Source organism: Rana temporaria, chromosome 10, assembly GCF_905171775.1.
Source record: "Rana temporaria chromosome 10, aRanTem1.1, whole genome shotgun sequence".
Lineage (NCBI taxonomy): Eukaryota > Metazoa > Chordata > Amphibia > Anura > Ranidae > Rana > Rana temporaria.
Window position 1 is genome coordinate 1,993,037 of NC_053498.1, and position 22,879 is coordinate 2,015,915.

Genomic DNA, 22,879 nt, shown 5'->3' on the forward strand with positions numbered 1-22,879 from the left:
AGGGTTATTTAAATACATGAATATAATACAACAACGATACGATACAATAATTGAATATAATACAACAACAACATCACAATACAATACAACAACAACACGATACAATACATCAATACAATACATGAATACAATACAACAACAACAACAACAACAACACAATACAATACATGAATATAACATCACGATACGATAATAATAGAATAACCAATGAGCAGAGTTCCTGATGAGGGGAGCTGATCTGCAGGTGTTTCTCACGTCATCACATCAATGTTTATCAGGCACACAGAGACGTCATGAGCGCACATCCGCTAAACCACCGATCATGCGTGTGCAGAGAGGAAATAGCCCTCTCTCAATGGAAGAGAACTTACCTTACTGTGCCCTTGCAATGGAAGAGAACTTACCCTACTGTGCCCTCTCCTAATGGAAGAAAACTTACCTTACTGTGCCCTCTCCCAATGGAAGAGAACTTACCTTACTGTGCCCTCTCCCAATGGAAGAGAACTTACCCTTCTGTGCCCTCTCCCAATGGAAGAGAACTTACCTTACTGTGCCCTCTCCTAATGGTAGAGAACTTACCTTACTGTGCCCTCTCCTAATGGTAGAGAACTTACCTTACTGTGCCCTCTCCCAATGGAAGAGAACTTACCTTACTGTGCCCTCTCCTAATGGTAGAGAACTTACCTTACTGTGCCCTCTCCTAATGGAAGAGAACTTACCTTACTGTGCCCTCTCCCAATGGAAGAGAACTTACCTTACTGTGCCCTCTCCCAATGGTAGAGAACTTACCTTACTGTGCCCTCCTAATGGAAGAGAACTTACCTTACTGTGCCCTTGCAATGGATGAGAACTTACCTTACTGTGCCCTCTCCTAATGCAAGAGAACTTACCTTACTGTGCCCTCTCCCAATGGTAGAGAACTTACCTTACCCTCTCGGAATGACAGAGAACATATGATACCCTCTGTGACGGGCGCCCAGCAACTGGCACAAGGACCTTGTTTGAAGAAGGAGAGAATGAGGAGGAGCATACTTCATGCAAGTAAGACTGTCTGTGATGCACTGTCACAGCCCACACTGCCTCTGGCCACCACTCCAGTCTGGCTGGCTGACCCCACACCGGCAGATACAAGTATTTTCATGCAATCTGGCACTCGAAGGGTTGGGGGGCAGGGGGTCTAGGAAACTTTTAGCATTTCTCAAGCTGTCCTACAAGCCGGAACCCCCGGCGATGATAACGGTTTCCACTGTCCATGCACAACCCCCCTCCCCCCACACCAGGCTCACAAGAAAGGATATCTGGCCACCCCACACACACACAGATCTCTGACAGATCTGCTTGGGGTACATTCAGGTAGCTTTGCCCCTTTTTTTACGGAGGCGCAGCGCACCGCTTTGCCGCTGCGCCTCCGTAAATTTCCTGCGCTACGCGCGATTCACGGAGCAGTGGCTCCGTAAATTGCGTGTGCGCTCCGGAAAACTGCCCGGCGTAAGGGCGCGTAATTTAAATGATCCCGTAGGGGGCGTGGATCATTTAAATTAGGCGCGTTCCCGCGTCAAACGTAGTGCGCATGCTCCGTCGGGAAACTTTCCTGACGTGCATTGCGGCAAATGACGTCGCAAGGACGTCATTTGCTTCAAAGTGAACGTGAATGGCGTCCAGCGCCATTCACGATTCACTTACGCAAACTACGTAAAATTTAAACTTTGCGACGGGTATACGTAACATTGGCTGCCCCTGCAATTAGCAGGGGCAGCCTTACGCGAAACCCTGCGTACGCAGGGCTCGCGTAGGGTTGTGAATCGGCGTTAGTATGCAATTTGTATACTATACGCTGACCACAATGGGAACGCCACCTAGCGGTCATCGCAAGAATGCAGCCTACGATATGCGGGCATAAGAGCGTTATGCCAGTCATTTCTTAGGCTGCAGTCGGCGTAACAAGGTTCCTGAATCAGGAGCATTCGATACGCCGGGGCAGGTAAGCAATTGCGCTGCGTAACTATGGTTACACAGGCGCAATTGCTCTTTGAATCTACCCCACTGTTTACAATCTACAAGCACACGGGGCAATGGCATATGGATTAGCAAGGAGCTTGGACACAATCACCTCTCCGGGGGTCGGGGGCCTCACTTCCTACACACAAGACACCGATTATTTTTATCATTTATTATCTTAAAAGTGGCAAGTACATAAAAACGACAAAAACGATCTACTAAGTGTATCTACGAAAATAAAAAGGTAAAAACAGAAATAAACTTTCCCGAGGTTTATCCTGCCGATGACAGTGCTGGTTGGTGCTCAATATTTGGAGGACCAGCCGCGGGAGACGGGCGGGAAGGCAGCGATCAGCCCCCGGCCTTACCTTAGGAGGGCCGAAACAGGAAGCGGGTCCCGAGTCCCAAGACTCCCTGGCCAATCGGGTTTTAGGACCCGCTTCCTGATTGGCCCGGGAGGAAGAAGCAGGAAGACATTAGCGAATATTGTTTCGCTATTGTCACACAAGTGGGTGGGGCTTGGGGCGCAGTGCTTTGCGCCCCGAGCCCACCCTTTTTTTGAAGGCAATTGGAGCCTCTGGCTCTAATCACGTGCTTAAAGAAAAAAAAAATCCATGTGTCCGGCGCCCTGCATGTAGATTAGGGGCTGGGCCATAGGTGTGCGCACAGGGTGTGCCAGGTGTGTGTGGGCACACCCTAATCACCCTGTGTGGTGCAGATTCCCCCTATTTAGAACCCCGACATTTCACCAGAGCTGTAAAAAAAAAATATTTACAAAAATAAAATTGTAAAAAATTAAATAATAAAAATAAAAACTACTGACACCATCCACTGCCCCACGGGCACCGATCTCTGCCGTAACAACCCATCCACTGCCCCACGGGCACCGATCTCTGCCGCAACAACCCATCCATTGCTCTACTTGCACCATCAGTATATATACATGTGTGTTTGAGCTTTGGGGCGCACACCCTAACGCAATATGCTGTGCACACCTATAGGCTGGGCGCATGGATGATGGGGGGGGGCGGCACCCCTAATGGAGCGGCCGCCACTGGCCAATGGGAACATGGCACAAATATTTGCAATCCACCAGTTAAGAACTCACTGGGGTGGATTCAGTAAGCAATTGCGCTGCGTATCCATAGTTACGCAGCGCAATTGCTTAGTTGCGCCGGCGTATCGACTTTTCTGTATTCAGGAACCTCGATACGCCGACTGCAGCCTAAGATATGCGTGGTATAAGGCTCTTATGCCCTCATATCTTAGGCTGCATTCTTACGATGGCCGCTAGGTGGCGTTCCCGTAGTGGTCAGCGTAGAGTATGCAAATTGCATACTAACGCCAATTCACAACCGTACGTGTGCCCTGCGTACGCATTTTACGTCGTTTGCGTTCGTCGGTTTCTGCGTAAGGCTGCCCATGCTATTAGCAGGGGCAGCCAATGCTAAGTATACCCGTCGTTCCCGCGTCGCGATTTTTAAAAATTACATCGTTTGCGTAAGTGAATCGTGAATGGCGCTGGACGCCATTTACGTTCACGTTGAAGCAAATGACGTTCTTGCGACGTCATTTACCGCAATGCACGTCGGGAAAGTTCCCCGACGGAGCATGCGCACTACATTCGGCGCGGGAACGCGCCTAATTTAAATGATCCACGCCCCCTACGGGATAATTTAAATTACGCGCGCTTACGCCGGCCATTTTTACGGAGCGCCCGCGGAAATTACGGAGCTACTGCTTCGTGAATGAAGCGTAGCGCACGGAATTTACAGAGGCATAGCGTAAAAACGGTACGCTGCGCCTCCGTAAGAGGGCGCAAATCTACCTGAATCTAGGCCACTGTGTGTGGGACTGAGCCCCCATCCATTGTACTGAGAAATGTGGGCCGGACTTGAGAAATGTGGGCCGGACTCGGCTATTCAACCCTTGGGGAGGGGGGGGGGGGTTCCTTACTCAGCCCGTAGATCCGTTCCATATTCCCATCTAACCGGAGGTAAATGGGTCACAAAAGGTTCTGATGGCGGGGACGGGATTCCCAACACATCAGTCCAATCACCACCTGGTGGGCGGGAGGAGGCTCCATACAACCAATCCGAGAATCTCTCATGAATTCTAGGTGTACCCCAAAATGTGGACGACGAGAAAGAAATATTTCCATCTCTCTGCAACTATGAGAAAAAACAATCTATTCCTCCGATCTCTGACACAGAAGCCAATGGTTGGGAGACGTTTTGACGCCTTCTGCATACCTCCCAACCGTCCCTGAGCAGGCGGGACTGTCCCGCAAAGGGAGGGCTTTCCCGATGTCCCACCCACGCACACAGAATCCCGCCCACGCACACAGAATCCCGCCCACGCACACAGAATCCCGCCCACGCACACAGAATCCCGCACTCACTTTGCGTGTGAAAACCTCCTATGATTGGACCTTCCGGCTGCTTGTCCTCGTGGTGATTCTGGGTGTTAAGTCCGAGTCCCCGCCCCCGAGGGGCCTGTAGACAGAGTGGCTGGGGCTCAGTGAGGTGATCCACCTACGAGGATGAGAATTGATCATCAGTCCTTGATTGATTACGGAGATAGGAGAATACGGTGTCTATAAGCCGTGTTCCTGTGTCACGTCACATCTCCGCTATTGGTAGAAATACCGACTTCTACATTTATATGTCGCACCGAATGGAAGATAAATGACCACATCGCCCCCTTCTGGATTGCCACAGAACTTCCCTCACTGTCCCATCTCGGAATGGCAGAGAAATTACCTCTCTAATGCTAGATAATTAGACATATCGACCCCCCCGTCTGCAGGGCACACAACTTACCGCCCGCCCCCCTCCCGGAAGGACACACAACTTACCGCCCCCCCCCCCCTCCCGGAAGGACACACAACTTACCGTCCCCCCTCTCTCGGAAGGACACACAACTTACCACCCCCCCCCCCCCTCTCGGAAGGGCACACAGCTTACCGCCCCCCCCCCCTCTCGGAAGGGCACACAGCTTACCGCCCCCCCCCCCCCTCTCGGAAGGGCACACAACTTACCACCACCACCACCCCCCTCTCTCGGAAGGGCACACAACTTACCGCCCCCCCCTCCTCTCGGAAGGGCACACAACTTACCGCCCCCCCCCCCCTCTCGGAAGGGCACACAACTTACCGCCCCCCCCCTCTCGGAAGGGCACACAACTTACCGCCCCCCCCTCTCTCGGAAGGGCACACAACTTACCGTCCTCCCCCCTCTCGGAAGGGCACACAACTTACCGTCCTCCCCCCTCTCGGAAGGGCACACAACTTACCGCCCCCCCTCTCGGAAGGGCACACAACTTACCCGCCCCCCCCTCTCGGAAGGGCACACAACTTACCGCCCCCCCCCCCTCTCTCGGAAAGGCACACAACTTACCGCCCCCCCTATCGTAATGGCAGATAACTTACCGCCCCCCCCTCTCGGAAAGGCACACAACTTACCACCCCCCCCTCAAAAGGGCACACAACTTACTGCCCCCCCCTCTCGGAAGGGCACACAACTTCCCCCCCCCCCCCTCTCGGAAGGGCACACAACTTACCACCCCCCCCCTCTCGGAAGGGCACACAACTTACCACCCCCCCCTCTCGGAAGGGCACACAACTTACCACCCCCCCCTCTCGGAAGGGCACACAACTTACCACCCCCCCTCTCGGAAGGGCACACAACTTACCGCGCCCCCCCCCCTCTCGGAAGGGCACGCAACTTACCGCCCCCCCCCCCTCTCGGAAGGGCACACAACTTACCGTCCCCCCCCCCTCTCGGAAGGGCACACAACTTACTGCCCCCCTCATCTGGTCTTCCATTCTGCTGATTGTGTGATCAGCCAATCCCGTACAACGGAAATGTCAGTCGGGTTCATGGTGACGGTCCCCACATTGGAAGACTTCATCCAATCCCGGCACACACACTGCAATAAAAAGACGTTTATTTTTCTGGCCGAGCTTCCAGAGGTCTTCCCTATTCCTGATCCCGGGTGCTGCCCGGACCGGGAGAAGACTACAGAGAACCGTCCAGAAGAGAAAAGGATCCCAACATGGAGACTAAAGGCGACCAATCAGTGTCCGCAGAGGCCGGGATGGAGAACGCAATGGGCGGAGTGTAGGGAGCACAGACAGTTCAACCTTCACACCTCCACCGCCTGTCTAGGGGCAACAGCACTGTGTCCACCATAGGCTGGAGCGATGTACAACGGAGGGGCCCCTGGATTTTTGGGGCCCCCTATTCCTGCACAGCCAAGCAACACGCATTTTCCAATTTTTAAACAGTAACAAGTCCATTGGCTTGTCTTATTGAAGGAAAACAGATTGGAGGGGGATGGGGGATTATGGGATGCACAACACTTCCTTCTCTATGTACACAAAGATCCGGGACTGTGTCTGTACCCCCCCCCCCCCCCCCTCTAATGGATCAGTACCAGAGTTCCCCCTATCAGGAGCTCCGTGTCCCAAACTCGCAGAAAATACCGGCCCTCCTGGCTGCCTTGAAAAGTGGCCCAGAGCCAGGGATTTAGGTTAACTGACTGTGAAAAGTTGCTGGATATTGCATATGGCAGCCTTCTCTCTTGTAGGACCCGGGGGGGGACTTTAGGAATAGACAGGAGCCCCCAGAGCAGGAGAAGGGGGACAGACAGGAGCCCCCAGAGCAGGAGAAGGGGGACAGACAGGAGCCCCCATAGCAGGAGAAGGGGGGACAGACAGGAGCCCCCATAGCAGGTGAGAGGGGTAGACAGGAGCCCCCTCAGCAGGTGAGGGGGGGGGGGTAGACAGGAGAACCCATAGAAGGAGAAGGGGGGACAGACAGGAGCCCCAAAGCAGGAAAAGGGGGGACAGACAGGAGCCCCCATAGAAGGAGAAGGGGGGACAGACAGGAGCCCCCAAAGCAGGAAAAGGGGGGACAGACAGGAGCCCCCATAGCAGGAGAAGGGGGACAGACAGGAGCCCCCATAGAAGGAGAAGGGGGGACAGACAGGAGCCCCCATAGAAGGAGAGGGGGGGACAGACAGGAGCCCCCATAGAAGGAGAAGGGGGGACAGACAGGAGCCCCCATAGCAGGAGAAGGGGGACAGACAGGAGCCCCCAAAGCAGGAAAAGGGGGGACAGACAGGAGCCCCCATAGAAGGAGAAGGGGGGACAGACAGAGGCCCCCATAGCAGGAGAAGGGGGGACAGACAGGAGCCCCCATTGCAGGAGAAGGGGGACAGACAGGAGCCCCCATTGCAGGAGAAGGGGGGACAGACAGGAGCCCCCATTGCAGGAGAAGGGGGGACAGACAGAAGCCCCCATAGCAGGTGAGAGGGGTAGAAAGGAGCCCCCTCAGCAGGTGAGGGGGGGGGTAGACAGGAGACCCCATAGAAGGAGAAGGGGGGACAGACAGGAGCCCCAAAGCAGGAGAAGGGGGGACAGACAGGAGCCCCCAGAGCAGGAGAAGGGGGGACAGACAGGAGCCCCCAGAGCAGGAGAAGGGGGGACAGACAGGAGCCCCCAGAGCAGGAGAAGGGGGACAGACAGGAGCCCCTATAGAAGGAGAATGGGGGACAGACAGGAGCCCTCATAGCAGGAGAAGGGGGGGCAGACAGGAGCCCCAGAGCAGGAGAAGGGGGGACAGACAGGAGCCCCCGAGCAGGAGAAGGGGGACAGACAGGAGCCCCCATAGCAGGAGAAGGGGGGACAGACAGGAGCCCCCATAGCAGGAGAAGGGGGACAGACAGGAGCCCCCATAGCAGGAAAAGGGGCGACAGACAGGAGCCCCCATAGCAGGAGAAGGGGGGTCAGACAGGAGCCCCAAAGCAGGAGAAGGGGGACAGACAGGAGCCCCAAAGCAGGAGAAGGGGGACAGACAGGAGCCCCAAAGCAGGAGAAGGGGGGGCAGATAGGAGCCACCATAGCAAAAGAAGGGGGGACAGACAGGAGCCCCCGAGCAGGAGAAGGGGGACAGACAGGAGCCCCCATAGCAGGAGAAGGGGGGTCAGACAGGAGCCCCAAAGCAGGAGAAGGGGGGGCAGATAGGAGCCACCATAGCAAAAGAAGGGGGGACAGACAGGAGCCACCATTGCAGGAGAAGGGGGAACAGACAGGAGCCCCCATTGCAGGAGAAGGGGGAACAGACAGGAGCCCCAGAGCAAGAGAAGGGGGGTCAGACAGGAGCCCTCAAAGCAGCTGAGGGGGGGTAGACAGGAGCCCCCATAAAAGAAGAAGGGGGGGGGCAGATAGAAGCCCCCAAAGCAGGAGAAGGGGGAACAGACAGGAGCCCCCATTGCAGGAGAAGGGGGACAGACAGGAGCCCCCATAGCAAGAGAAGGGGGGGACAGACAGGAGCCCCCATAGAAGGAGAAGGGGGACAGACAGAAGCCCCCATAGCAGGAGAAGGGGGGACAGACAGGAGCCTCAGAGCAGGAGAAGGGGGACAGACAGGAGCCCCCAGAGCAGGAGAAGGGGGGACAGACAGGAGCCCCAGAGCAGGAGAAGGGGGGACAGACAGGAGCCCCAGAGCAGGAGAAGGGGGGACAGACAGGAGCCCCCGAGCAGGAGAAGGGGGACAGACAGGAGCCCCCAGAGCAGGAGAAGGGGTGGTAGACAGGAGCCCCCAGAGCAGGAGAAGGGGGGACAGACAGGAGCCCCCATAGCAGGAGAAGGGGGGACAGACAGGAGCCCCCATAGCAGGAGAAGGGGGGACAGACAGGAGCCCCCGAGCAGGAGAAGGGGGACAGACAGGAGCCCCCATAGCAGGAGAATGGGGGACAGACAGGAGCCCCCAGAGCAGGAGAAGGGGGGACAGACAGGAGCCCCAGAGCAGGAGAAGGGGGGACAGGCAGGAGCCCCAGAGCAGGAGAAGGGGGACAGACAGGAGCCCCTATAGCAGGAGAAGGGGGGACAGACAGGAGCCCCCAGAGCAGGAGAAGGGGGACAGACAGGAGCCCCCAGCGCAGGAGAAGGGGGACAGACAGGAGCCCCTATAGCAGGAGAAGGGGGACAGACAGGAGCCCCCAGCGCAGGAGAAGGGGGACAGACAGGAGCCGCCAGAGCAGGAGAAGGGGGGACAGACAGGAGCCCCAGAGCAGGAGAAGGGGGACAGACAGGAGCCCCCGAGCAGGAGAAGGGGGACAGACAGGAGCCCCCAGAGCAGGAGAAGGGGTGGTAGACAGGAGCCCCCAGAGCAGGAGAAGGGGGGACAGACAGGAGCCCCCATAGCAGGAGAAGGGGGGACAGACAGGAGCCCCCATAGCAGGAGAAGGGGGACAGACAGGAGCCCCCAGAGCAGGAGAAGGGGGGACAGACAGGAGCCCCAGAGCAGGAGAAGGGGGACAGACAGGAGCCCCAGAGCAGGAGAAGGGGGACAGACAGGAGCCCCAGAGCAGGAGAAGGGGGGACAGACAGGAGCCCCCAGAGCAGGAGAAGGGGGACAGACAGGAGCCCCCAGCGCAGGAGAAGGGGGACAGACAGGAGCCCCCAGCGCAGGAGAAGGGGGACAGACAGGAGCCCCTATAGCAGGAGAAGGGGGACAGACAGGAGCCCCCAGCGCAGGAGAAGGGGGACAGACAGGAGCCGCCAGAGCAGGAGAAGGGGGGACAGACAGGAGCCCCCAGCGCAGGAAAAGGGGGACAGACAGGAGCCGCCAGAGCAGGAGAAGGGGGGACAGACAGGAGCCCCCAGCGCAGGAGAAGGGGGACAGACAGGAGCCCCCAGCGCAGGAAAAGGGGGACAGACAGGAGCCCCCAGAGCAGGAGAAGGGGGTGGTAGATAGGAGCCCACATACAAGTTTGTTTGTATTACAGCAGCACAGAATCATCACACCGATCACCTGACCTCCGTCCAATGACAGCACTCACCTGTACACCTGAGAGCACACCTCCAGGGGGCGGGGCTACACACATGACCACTCCCAGGCTTTCTGATTGCCTTCTCCCATACTGACCTGGGAGGGAGCGATGCTCTGCAGATCTGTGATGAGATAATCTGCAGAATACATCAGGACAAGAGAAGTTGTACTGTGCAGAGTCCATGGGGGGGGAGGGGGGAGTACACAATGGGGGGGAGGGGGGTACACAATGGGGGGGGGGGAGTAAACAATGGGTGTAATCAGATAATCGCTCGTCCCTGACCGGTGATCTCGGTAAATATTGATGCTCTGAGATCTGATTGGCCCGATCTTCTCTCTCTATTGATCCGCCGTCCTTCATTTTATGATCAATAAATATTGGTGGATGAGTCGATCGTTTTTCCTGGGCGTGACTTTAATTCATTGTTGTGGGCGGAGTCTCCTTCTCTCTCTCTCAGGATCTGAAATCATGGTAATAAGGAAACTTTCAGCCCGTCCCCCACTGTCGGTCCATCTACCTTCCCCCATTCCTTGCTCTGCTCCTGCACACAGTAGGGACTCTGGGATGAGATTCACTGACACTTGTGACGCTGAACTTTCACTTCATTTCTTTTTTTTCTGTCGATTTCTTCCTCTTCTTATTTTCCGGTTCTAATAATGTATGAAATTTCCAGCACGCGGGTCAGTTTTCCAGCACGCGGGTCAGTTTTCCAGCACGTGGGTCAGTTTTCCAGCACGCGGGTCAGTTTTCCAGCACGCGGGTCAGTTTTTGATGATTTTGCGCGGATGATGGAGAAACGCTTTGGACTTCTCTTGTAGGATTCCTGATTTCTTGTATTTCTTTGCAGTCGTTGTTTATATTGGGGTAGATTCAGTAACATATGCGCATTTTTTGCGTAGGCGCAGGGCACCGTTTTTGCCCTGCGCCCCCGCAAATTTGCGCCGCTGCCCTCGATTCACGGAGCAGTAGCTCCGTAAATTGCGAGGGCGCGCCGGCAAAATTGCCCGGCGTAAGTGCGCGCAATGTAAATGATCCCGTAGGGGGCGGGAATGATTTAAATTAGGCGCGTTCCCGCGCCGATCGTAGAGCGCATGCTCCGTCGGGAAACTTTCCCGACGTGCATTGCGGCAAATGACGTCGCAAGGATGTCATTTGCTTCAAAGTGAACGTGAATGGCGTCCAGCGCCATTCACGGATCACTTACGCAAACTACGTCAAATTTAAACTTCGCGACGCGGGAACGACGGGTATACGTAGCATTAGCCTCCCTCTGCTTTTAGCATGGGCAGCCTTACGCAGAAACCGCTGTAACGACGTAAACTGCGTACGCAGGGCTCGCGCAACGTTGTGAATCGGTGTTAGTATGCAATTTGCAAACTATACGCTGACCACAACGGGAACGCCACCTAGCGGCCATCCCAAGAATGCAGCCTAAGATATGCGGGCATAAGAGCCTTATGCCGCGCATATCTTAGGCTGCAGTCGGCGTAACGAGGTTCCTGAATCAGGAGCATTCGCTACGCCGGAGCAAGTAAGCAATTGCGCCGTGTAACCTATGGTTACACAGGCGCAATTGGTTCTTGAATCTGGGCCATTGTTTACAGGCAAAGAATTTCCAGCACGCGGGTGATTTTCTGTAACTTTCGGGGCGCACAATTCTTCTGTATTCTGTAAGAATAAACACACAGAGTAGGGATGATATTTGGGGTCCCCGTGTTTTACGCGTTGCGTCCGTTGCGCTGAGCGTCCGATGGAGGGACTCCGCCCACAACTGTCCTCTGCATAGAGAAGTATAAAGTCCATCCCTGGGATCTCATTATTCTGTAGACGTCGGGGCCCCTCTGTAAGGGCCACACAGGGGGAGGCGGCGAGGGGTTAATGTCTGAGTGTGCTCAGTGACATCACAGTGACCTTTACTCTGTAATAACAGACAGGAGGGAGCCGAGTGCAGCCAGAGGAGGCAGAGTCTCCACACAGAGCCAGGCCATGGGGCTCTTCTCCTACCCGGCCTCCTTCCTCCCCGGGCTGCCCTGGGGCAGTGTGGACTCTCTTCTACAAGGTGAGACCACATGATAACTAACCCGTCTGCAACTAGTCCTTACCGACCAGAACTAGTCCTTACTGACACAGAACTAGTCCTTACCGACCCACAACTAGTCCTCACCGACCCACAACTAGTCCTCACCGACCCACAACTAGTCCTCACCGACACAGAACTAGTCCTTACCGACCCACAACTAGTCCTCACCGACCCACAACTAGTCCTCACCGACACAGAACTAGTCCTTACCGACCCACAACTAGTCCTCACCGACCCACAACTAGTCCTCACCGACCCACAACTAGTCCTCACCGACACAGAACTAGTCCTTACTGACCCACAACTAGTCCTCACTGACACAGAACTAGTCCTTACCGACCCACAACTAGTCCTCACCGACCCACAACTAGTCCTCCCCGACCCACAACTAGTCCTTACCGACCCACAACTAGTCCTCACCGACCCACAACTAGTCCTCCCCGACCCACAACTAGTCCTTACCGACCCACAACTAGTCCTCACCGACCCAGAACTAGTCCTTACCGACCCAGAACTAGTCCTTACCGACTCACAACTAGTCCTCACCGACCCAGAACTAGTCCTTACCGACCCACAACTAGTCCTCACTGACCCACAACTAGTCCTCACTGACCCACAACTAGTCCTTACTGACCCACAACTAGTCCTTACCGACCCACAACTAGTCCTCACTGACCCAGAACTAGTCCTCACCGACCCAGAACTAGTCCTCACCGACCCACAACTAGTCCTTACCGACCCAGAACTAGTCCTCACCGACCCACAACTAGTCCTCACCGACACAGAACTAGTCCTTACCGACCCATAACTAGTCCTCACCGACCCACAACTAGTCCTCACCGACCCAGAACTAGTCCTTACCGACCCAGAACTAGTCCTCACCGACCCACAACTAGTCCTCACTGAGCCAGAACTAGTCCTTACTGACCCACAACTAATCCTCCCCGACCCACAACTAGTCCTCACTGACCCAGAACTAGTCCTTACCAACCCAGAACTAGTCCTCACTGACCCACAACTAGTCCTTACCGACCCACAACTAGTCCTTACCGACCAGAACTAGTCCTCACCGACCCAGAACTAGTCCTTACCGACCCACAACTAGTCCTTACCGACCCAGAACTAGTCCTCAGTGACCCAGAACTATTCCTCACTGACCAGAACTAGTCCTCACCGACCCACAACTAGTCTTCACTGACCCAGAACTAGTCCTTACCGACCCAGAACTAGTCCTCACTGAGCCAGAACTAGTCCTTACTGACCCACAACTAATCCTCCCCGACCCACAACTAGTCCTCACTGACCCAGAACTAGTCCTTACCAACCCAGAACTAGTCCTCACTGACCCACAACTAGTCCTTACCGACCCACAACTAGTCCTTACCGACCAGAACTAGTCCTCACCGACCCAGAACTAGTCCTTACCGACCCACAACTAGTCCTTACCGACCCAGAACTAGTCCTTACCGACCCAGAACTAGTCCTCACTGACCCACAACTAGTCCTCACTGACCCACAACTAGTCCTCACTGACCAGAACTAGTCCTCACTGACCCAGAACTAATCCTCACCGACACAGAACTAGTCCTCATTGACACAGAACTAGTCCTCAGTGACCCAGAATTAACTAGTCCTCATTGACCCAGAACTATGGATGGGGGGTTCATATTGGGATGGGGGTCTGGTATGGATGGGGGGATTTATGCTGGGATGGGGGTCTGGTATGGATGGGGGGTTCATGTTGGGATGGGGGTCTGGTATGGATGGGGGGATTCATGCTGGGATGGGGGTCTGGTATGGATGGGGGGGTTCATGCTGGGATGGATGGGGGGATTTATGCTGGGATGGGGGTCTGGTATGGGTGGGGGGATTTATGCTGGGATGGGGGTCTGGTATGGATGGGGGGGTTCATGCTGGGATGGGGGTCTGGTATGGATGGGGGGGGGGTCATGTTGGGATGGGGGTCTGGTATGGATGGGGGGGTTCATGTTGGGATGGGGGTCTGGTCCGGTATGGATGGGGGGTTCATGTTGGGATGGGGGGTCTGGTATGGATGGGGGGATTCATGCTGGGATGGGGGTACGGTATGGATGGGGGGGTTCATGTTGGGATGGGGGTCCGGTATGGATGGGAGGGTTCATGCTGGGATGGGGGTCTGGTATGAATGGGGGGGGTTCATGTTGGGATGGGGGTCTGGTATGGGTGGGGGGGTCATGTTGGGATGGGGGTCTGGTATGGATGGGGGGGTTCATGTTGGGATGGGGGTCTGGTATGGATGGGGGGGGTTATGCTGGGATGGGTGTCTGGTATAGATGGGGGGTTCACGCTGGGATGGGGGTCCGGTATGGATGGGGGGGTTCATGTTGGGATGGGGGTCTGGTATGGATGGGGGGATTCATGCTGGGATGGGGGTCTGGTATGGATGGGGGGTCATGTTGGGATGGGGGTCTGGTATGGGTGTGGGGGGGGTGTCATGTTGGGATGAACATTTACGTTTTTGGTTGTGAGATGACAAAATGGGGGAAATTTCAAGGGGTATGAATACTTTTTCCAGGCACTGTATTCCCAGGTAAGTGTAAACATTGCTTGGTCTGCAGTGATCGCTGTGATGATCCCCAATGATTGGTTGTTCCCGCGCTCAGAGATTGTCTTCTGTCTTCCAGGTGTGGTCGGGGCGTGCGCCGTCTCCGTCCTCTACAATCTGATGCGGGTTTATCTCTTCATCAAATGTCTCAAGTAAGTCGTATTCAGCGCCCAACTAGGGAGGGGAGGGGCTTTATCCACCTCTTGCTGAGTTTCTCCAAGAGAGGCGGGGCACCACGCGGCGTGCTGGGATGATGTCATCAGCAATCGATGCAGCGAATCGCGAACCGCTGCGTCAGTTTCATTCCGGGAATTTATTGACCTGCAAAATGCGGGACTGTCCCGGGCGATGCGGGACTGTCCCGGGCAATGCGGGACAAGTGGTCACCCTAGGCCTTTCTCTAGTATGGCAGTAGACCAGGCCCCCCTGCAGATGGCGCTCCCATAGAGTCCATCGTGTATGACCGGGGGCTGGAAACACGAGAGCTGCAATCTGATTGGCTGCTGTGATAAATAATGATGGTTTCTCTCCCACAGTGATCCGGAGAGAGAGAAGAAAGCGCCGCGGCTCGGATCTCAGTCCCGCCTCCGCGGTCTGCTCCACCTGCTGCTACTCAGCCTCATCTATGCCCTGCTGGGGCCCCGGGTGGGGGCTCTGGTGGTCCTGGAATTCTCTCTGCGTGCCGTCTCCATGATCCTGTCCATGCAGAAGGTCCATATTAGTATACAGGGGCCATGTTTGTGGGTGGAGTCTATATATATATATATATGTGTGTGGGCGGAGTCTATATATATGTAGGGGGTGAATATTTATGTGTATGTGGGCGGAGTCTATATATATGTAGGGGGTGAATATTTATGTGTATGTGGGCGGAGTCTATATATATGTAGGGGGTGAATATTTATGTGTATGTGGGCGGGGTCTATATATATGTAGGGGGTGAATATTTATGTGTATGTGGGCGGAGTCTATATATATGTAGGGGGTGAATATTTATGTGTATGTGGGCGGAGTCTATATATATGTAGGGGGTGAATATTTATGTGTATGTGGGCGGGGAAGATATATGTAGGGGGTGAATATTTACGTGTATGTGGGCGGAGTCTATATATATGTAGGGGGTGAATATTTATGTGTATGTGGGCGGAGTCTATATATATGTAGGGGGTGAATATTTATGTGTATGTGGGCGGGGTCTATATATATGTAGGGGGTGAATATTTATGTGTATGTGGGCGGAGTCTATATATATATGTAGGGGGTGAATATTTATGTGTATGTGGGCGGAGTCTATATATATATATGTAGGGGGTGAATATTTATGTGTATGTGGGCGGGGTCTATATATATGTAGGGGGTGAATATTTATGTGTATGTGGGCGGGGCCTATATATATGTAGGGGGTGAATATTTATGTGTATGTGGGCGGGGCAGGCAAATATATAAACAGTGGCAATTAGGGTATACAGCCGAGAACAAGCCAATGGTCCAGAGAATGACCCCTAAACTCTATACTAGGGATGTCCTGCCTAAGGGACAATGTTACAGTAACAGTCTGCTGGCCAGCACATTGGGGCCCGATCCCAGCATTGAAGCGCTCAAGATAAGTTCCTCCCAACCAGGCATAGGTGTCCCAGGAAAAGAATATTGTTCCTCTTTATTGGGGTGCAATAGGGTTTGTCCAGCGGCCTCTCACCAGCTCCTGGGGTGACAGCTGGCCTCCCTCTGTCCTCCTTCGGTGGCTCAGTGAAGTGGGGTTCTCCCCAGTGATCAGGTGGCAGCATCGGTGCTCTAATATACCAGGAGATGTCTGCTACTATTTTTGGAAGGTGGGCGGGGTCTATATATGTGTAGGGGGTGAATATTTATGTGTATGTGGGCGGGGTATATATATATATATGTGTGTAGGGGGTGAATATTTATGTGTATGTGGGCGGGGTCTATATATGTAGGAGTGAATATTCATGTGTATGTGGGCGGGGTCTATATATGTAGGAGTGAATATTTATGTGTATGTGGGCGGGGTATATATATATATATATATATGTGTAGGGGTGAATATTTGTGTATGTGGGCGGGGTCTATATATATGTAGGGGGTGAATATTTGTGTATGTGGGCGGGGTATATATATATGTAGGAGTGAATATTTATGTGTATGTGGGCTCGGTGAATATGTATGTGGGCGGGGTCTATACATATGTAGGGGGTGAATATTTATGTGTATGTGGGCGGGGTCTATATATATGTAGGGGGTGAATATTTATGTGTATGTGGGCTCGGTGAATATGTATGTGGGCGGGGTCTATACATATGTAGGGGGTGAATATTTATGTGTATGTGGGCGGGGTCTATATATATGTAGGGGGTGAATATTTATGTGTACGTGGGCGGGGTGAATATGTATGTGGGCGGGGTCTATATATATATGTAGGGGTCTATATATGTGTAGGGGGTGAATATTTATGTGGGCAGGGTAGATATATGTAGGGGGTGAATATTTATGTGTATGTGGGCGGGGTATATATGTGTAGGGGGTGAATATGTATGTGGGCGGGGTCTATATATGTGTAGGGGGTGAATATTTATGTGGGCGGGGTAGATATATGTAGGGGGTGAATATTTATGTGTATGTGGGCAGGGTCTATATATGTGTAGGGGGTGAATGTGTATGTGTATGTGGGCGGGGTCTATATATATGTAGGGGGTGAATATTTATGTGTATGTGGGCTCGGTGAATATGTATGTGGGCGGGGTCTATATATATGTAGGGGGTGAATATGTCTGTGTATGTGGGCGGGGTCTATATATGCATAGTGGGTGAATATTTATGTGTACGTGGGCGGGGTGAATATGTATGTGGGCGGGGTCTATATATGTAGGCGGTGACTTACCTGTGTCCCTCCCTCCGCAGGGCTCCCAGAGCTCACAGCTCTTCCTCCTCTGCCAGTTCTCGCTGGGTTGTGGCATCGCCTGCAGCCTGGACTACCTCCACGAAGGGGCGCCGCACCGCACCTGGAACCTGGTGCTGGCCGCCGGCCTCTCCGCCCTGATCGTGTGGCAGACGGGGCGGATGTGCCGCCACGTTGGGGAGATGTACCGGCTGCACAGCAGCGAGCGTTACTGCGGGGTGTGCCTGAGTCTCCTGGCATGCTGGCACGACATGCCGCCCTTCCTGGGCCGGGCGCTGAAGGTGGCCTTCCTGGTGTCGGATTTGGCGGCGGTCGCCGTGATCAACCGAGATTTCCTGACGACGTCGGAGGCCGTCCGGTTCTGGACCCCGCTGACCATCTGCTACACCCTGCTGGTCATCTATATGCAAGGTGAGCCCCAATGTGGGGAGGTGGGGACCGCCACAGGGGCCCCTGGGGGGGGGGGGTGCAGATATACTACACCAAGAATTCAGAGGACATGGGGGCCACAGGTGAGCAGCTCGGGGGCCGCAGCTTTATCCACCAATTCAGGCCTCGTAAAATCTGCCAGCATTCTATATATAGAGTAGCCTTACAGAACAGACGGTGCACAGTCCACTGCTTAACTGCAGGCAGGAAACAGGAAACTATTCAGGGAAAAGACATAGAGCGTACCATAGATGCAGCTACTCATTTATAAACACTGCCATCTACTGGCTGGAAAATGTATCTCTGGTAAATACTGATGTTCAGTAGTTGTTGCTCAAAATATAATTCTACATTCTAAAAAAATAAAAAAAATGAAGCACAGATCCTCCTGATTGGTAGACACCTGTGTGCCCACCAACAACCCAGATACCCCCTACCCTGTATGTGAGGCCCTGTACCTGTATTGTATGGGGGGTATGTACCTGTCCTGTGTGGGAGGGTATATACCTGTATTGTATGGGAGGGTATGTACCTGTATTGTGTGGGGGGGTATATACCTGTATTGTGTGGGAGGGTATATACCTGTATTGTGTGGGAGGGTATATACCTGTATTGTATGGGGGGGGGGGTATATACCTGTATTGTATGGGAGGGTATATACCTGTATTGTGTGGGAGGGTATATACCTGTATTGTGTGGGAGGGTATGTACCTGTATTGTATGGGAGGGTATGTACCTGTATTGTATGGGGGGGTATATACCTGTATTGTATGGGAGGGTATGTACCTGTATTGTATGGGAGGGTATATACCTGTATTGTGTGGGAGGGTATGTACCTGTATTGTATGGGAGGGTATATACCTGTATTGTATGGGAGGGTATGTACCTGTAATGTGTGGGAGGGTATGTACCTGTATTGTATGGGAGGGTATGTACCTGTATTGTATGGGGGGGTATATACCTGTATTGTATGGGAGGGTATGTACCTGTATTGTGTGGAAGGGTATGTACCTGTATTGTGTGGGAGGGTATGTACCTGTATTGTATGGGAGGGTATGTACCTGTATTGTATGGGAGGGTATGTACCTGTATTGTATGGGAGGGTATGTACCTGTATTGTATGGGAGGGTATGTACCTGTATTGTATGGGAGGGTATATACCTGTATTGTATGGGGGGGTATATACCTGTATTGTATGGGGGGTATGTACCTGTATTGTATGGGGGGGTATGTACCTGTATTGTATGGGAGGGTATGTACCTGTATTGTATGGGAGGGTATGTACCTGTATTGTATGGGAGGGTATATACCTGTATTGTATGGGGGGTATATACCTGTATGGTATGGGGGGGTATATACCTGTATTGTATGGGGGGTATATACCTGTATGGTATGGGGGGGTATATACCTGTATTGTATGGGGGGGTATATACCTGTATTGTATGGGAGGGTATATACCTGTATTGTATGGGGGGGGCATATACCTGTATTGTATGGGAGGGTATATACCTGTATTGTATGGGGGGGTATGTACCTGTATTGTATGGGAGGGGTATATACCTGTATTGTATGGGGGGTATATACCTGTATTGTATGGGGGGGTATATACCTGTATTGTATGGGGGGTATATACCTGTATTGTATGGGGGGTATATACCTGTATTGTATGGGGGGGTATATACCTGTATTGTATGGGGGGGTATGTACCTGTATTGTATGGGAGGGTATATACCTGTATTGTATGGGGGGGTATATACCTGTATTGTATGGGGGGTATATACCTCGGCTCTGTATATAGAGACTCAGACTTTGTATATTTTGCAGAGGAGCAGCACCAGCACCCCACAGAGCAGATGGCGTTCCAGACGGTGTGTGTCCGGATGGGGGGTCTCCTGATCCTGATGATGACGGTGGGGCGGTGGGCGGACATTCTGCACATTTTCTTGTCTCTGATTGGAGAGATCTGGTGTCTGATGTACGGCGGGATGATGCTGGAGATTTGCAGAGAGGAGGTGAGATGATCAATGATAGCCGAGCAATATGTCATGTGATAAGAGTGGGGGGTACATAGGATTGTTGGGGGGTACATAGGATTGTTGGGGGGTACATAGGATTGTTGGGGGGTACATAGGATTTGGGGGGTGATGGGTGTCAGGGGTCGTGGGTCAGGACTGACGCACAGAACGCAGGGGTCAGGAGTGACACACAGAACGCAGGGGTCAGGAGTGACACCCAGAACGCAGGGGTCAGGAGTGACACACAGAACGCAGGGGTCAGGAGTGACACACAGAACGCAGGGGTCAGGAGTGACACCCAGAACACAGGGGTCAGGAGTGACACCCAGAACACAGGGGTCAGGAGTGACACACAGAACGCAGGGGTCAGGAGTGACACCCAGAACGCAGGGGTCAGGAGTGACACACAGAACACAGGGGTCAGGAGTGACACACAGAACGCAGGGGTCAGGAGTGACACCCAGAACGCAGGGGTCAGGAGTGACACACAGAACGCAGGGGTCAGGCGTGACACCCAGAACACAGGGGTCAGGAGTGACACCCAGAACGCAGGGGTCAGGAGTGACACCCAGAACGCAGGGGTCAGGAGTGACACCCAGAACGCAGGGGTCAGGAGTGACACACAGAACGCAGGGGTCAGGAGTGACACACAGAACGCAGGGGTCAGGAGTGACACACAGAACGCAGGGGTCAGGAGTGACACACAGAACGCAGGGGTCAGGAGTGACACACAGAACGCAGGGGTCAGGAGTGACACACAGAACGCAGGGGTCAGGAGTGACACACAGAACGCAGGGGTCAGGAGTGACACCCAGAACGCAGGGGTCAGGAGTGACACCCAGAACGCAGGGGTCAGGAGTGACACCCAGAATGCAGGGGTCAGGAGTGACACCCAGAACGCAGGGGTCAGGAGTGACACCCAGAACGCAGGGGTCAGGAGTGACACCCAGAACACAGGGGTCAGGAGTGACACACAGAACACAGGGGTCAGGAGTGAATGGGTGGAAATTTTCAGCTGAAATATATTTTTCTGAATATTGGGGTTCCGGCTGACCTGTGGCACTCGCCCATCCAGAGTCACCGGAGCTCCTCCCATATCAGGATCTGTGTATTTATATTGATCCGCCATATTTTCTCTTTCAGGATTATGGGATCAAAGTATCCAATTCTAGAGGAGCCCCGGGCCCCCGAGACCACCGGAGACCCCTGAAGATAGAAGCCCCCCAGGAGGAGAGAGACTGACCCCCCTGAGCAAAGAAACGACTGTTACATAGACACAGCGGATGTTCCTCCTATAGAGAGGATCCCTCACACATACTGTGGTGCAGTACGAGGATCCGAGAACGTCCGCTCCTTCTACATCCGAGGACGTCCGCTCCTTCTACATCCGAGGATCCGAGGACGTCCGCTCTTTCTACATCCGAGGATCCGAGAGCATGAACCTGTGATAAGGGAGATACATTTGTATGGCGGAATCTTTCCTCACCTCGTCATGGAGGAACATCCGTGAATCTCCGCTCCTTCTACATCCGAGGATCCGAGGACGTCCGCTCTTTCTACATCCGAGGATCCGAGAACGTCCGCACCTTCTACATCCGAGGATCCGAGAACGTCCGCTCCTTCTACATCCGAGGATCCGAGGACGTCCGCTCTTTCTACATCCGAGGAACCGAGAACGTCCGCTCTTTCTACATCCGAGGATCCGAGAACGTCTGCTCCTTCTACATCCGAGGATCCGAGGACCTCCGCTCCTTCTACATCCGAGGATCCGAGAACGTCCGCTCCTTCTACATCCGAGGATCCGAGGACCTCCGCTCCTTCTACATCCGAGGATCCGAGGACCTCCGCTCCTTCTACATCCGAGGATCCGAGGACGTCCGCTCCTTCTACATCCGAGGATCCGAGAACGTCCGCTCCTTCTACATCCGAGGATCCGAGGACGTCCGCTCCTTCTACATCCGAGGATCCGAGGACGTCCGCTCCTTCTACATCCGAGAACATTAACCCCGAACTGTCCCCTCATCCGAACCCATTTCTAAAATCATAATAAAAGCAAAAGTCTGCATTGTATGTGTTATAAATGTGGAGACATTTATCACTCCCATCATCCTATCAGAATACTCATTACTCTCACCATCCTATCAGAACACTCGTCACTCTCATCATCCTATCAGAACACTCATCACTCTCATCATCCTATCAGAACACTCATCACTCTCATCATCCTATCAGAACACTCATCACTCCCATCATCCTATCAGAACACTCATCATCCTATCAGAACACTCATCACTCTCATCATCCTATCAGAACACTCATCACTCCCATCATCCTATCAGAACACTCATCACTCCCATCATCCTATCAGAACACTCATCATCCTATCAGAACACTCATCACTCTCATCATCCTATCAGAACACTCATCATCCTATCAGAACACTCATCACTCTCATCATCCTATCAGAACACTCATCACTCCCATCATCCTATCAGAACACTCATCACTCCCATCATCCTATCAGAACACTCATCATCCTATCAGAACACTCATCACTCTCATCATCCTATCAGAACACTCATCATCCTATCAGAACACTCATCACTCTCATCATCCTATCAGAACACTCATCACTCCCATCATCCTATCAGAACACTCATCACTCTCATCATCCTATCAGAACACTCATCACTCTCATCATCCTATCAGAACACTCATCACTCCCATCATCCTATCAGAACACTCATCATCCTATCAGAACACTCATCACTCTCATCATCCTATCAGAACACTCATCACTCCCATCATCCTATCAGAACACTCATCACTCCCATCATCCTATCAGAACACTCATCACTCCCATCATCCTATCAGAACACTCATCACTCTCATCATCCTATCAGAACACTCATCACTCTCATCATCCTATCAGAACACTCATCACTCCCATCATCCTATCAGAACACTCATCACTCCCATCATCCTATCAGAACACTCATCACTCTCATCATCCTATCAGAACA

General features: G+C 53.3%; 1 protein-coding gene across 1 annotated transcript; it reads left to right on the top strand.

The window, feature by feature from the left end:
* Positions 1-11,678: 11,678 nt before the first annotated feature.
* On the top strand, positions 11,679-21,924 carry TMEM82 (transmembrane protein 82). The gene is made up of 6 exons (XM_040326784.1): positions 11,679-11,896; positions 14,581-14,653; positions 15,038-15,212; positions 17,415-17,823; positions 19,666-19,853; positions 21,000-21,924. The coding sequence occupies exons 1-6, from the start codon at positions 11,824-11,826 to the stop codon at positions 21,096-21,098; spliced, it is 1,017 nt and encodes a 338-aa protein (XP_040182718.1). The 5' UTR covers positions 11,679-11,823; the 3' UTR covers positions 21,099-21,924.
* Positions 21,925-22,879: the final 955 nt, after the last annotated feature.

Excerpts from the sequence above, each read along its gene's own strand:
- TMEM82 (XM_040326784.1), top strand. The coding sequence starts at position 11,824 with ATGGGGCTCTTCTCCTACCCGGCCTCCTTCCTCCCCGGGCTGCCCTGG. Across the intron at positions 15,213-17,414 it reads TGATCCTGTCCATGCAGAAG|GGCTCCCAGAGCTCACAGCT; the intron begins GTCCATATTAGT and ends CTCCCTCCGCAG. Across the intron at positions 17,824-19,665 it reads GCTGGTCATCTATATGCAAG|AGGAGCAGCACCAGCACCCC; the intron begins GTGAGCCCCAAT and ends TATATTTTGCAG.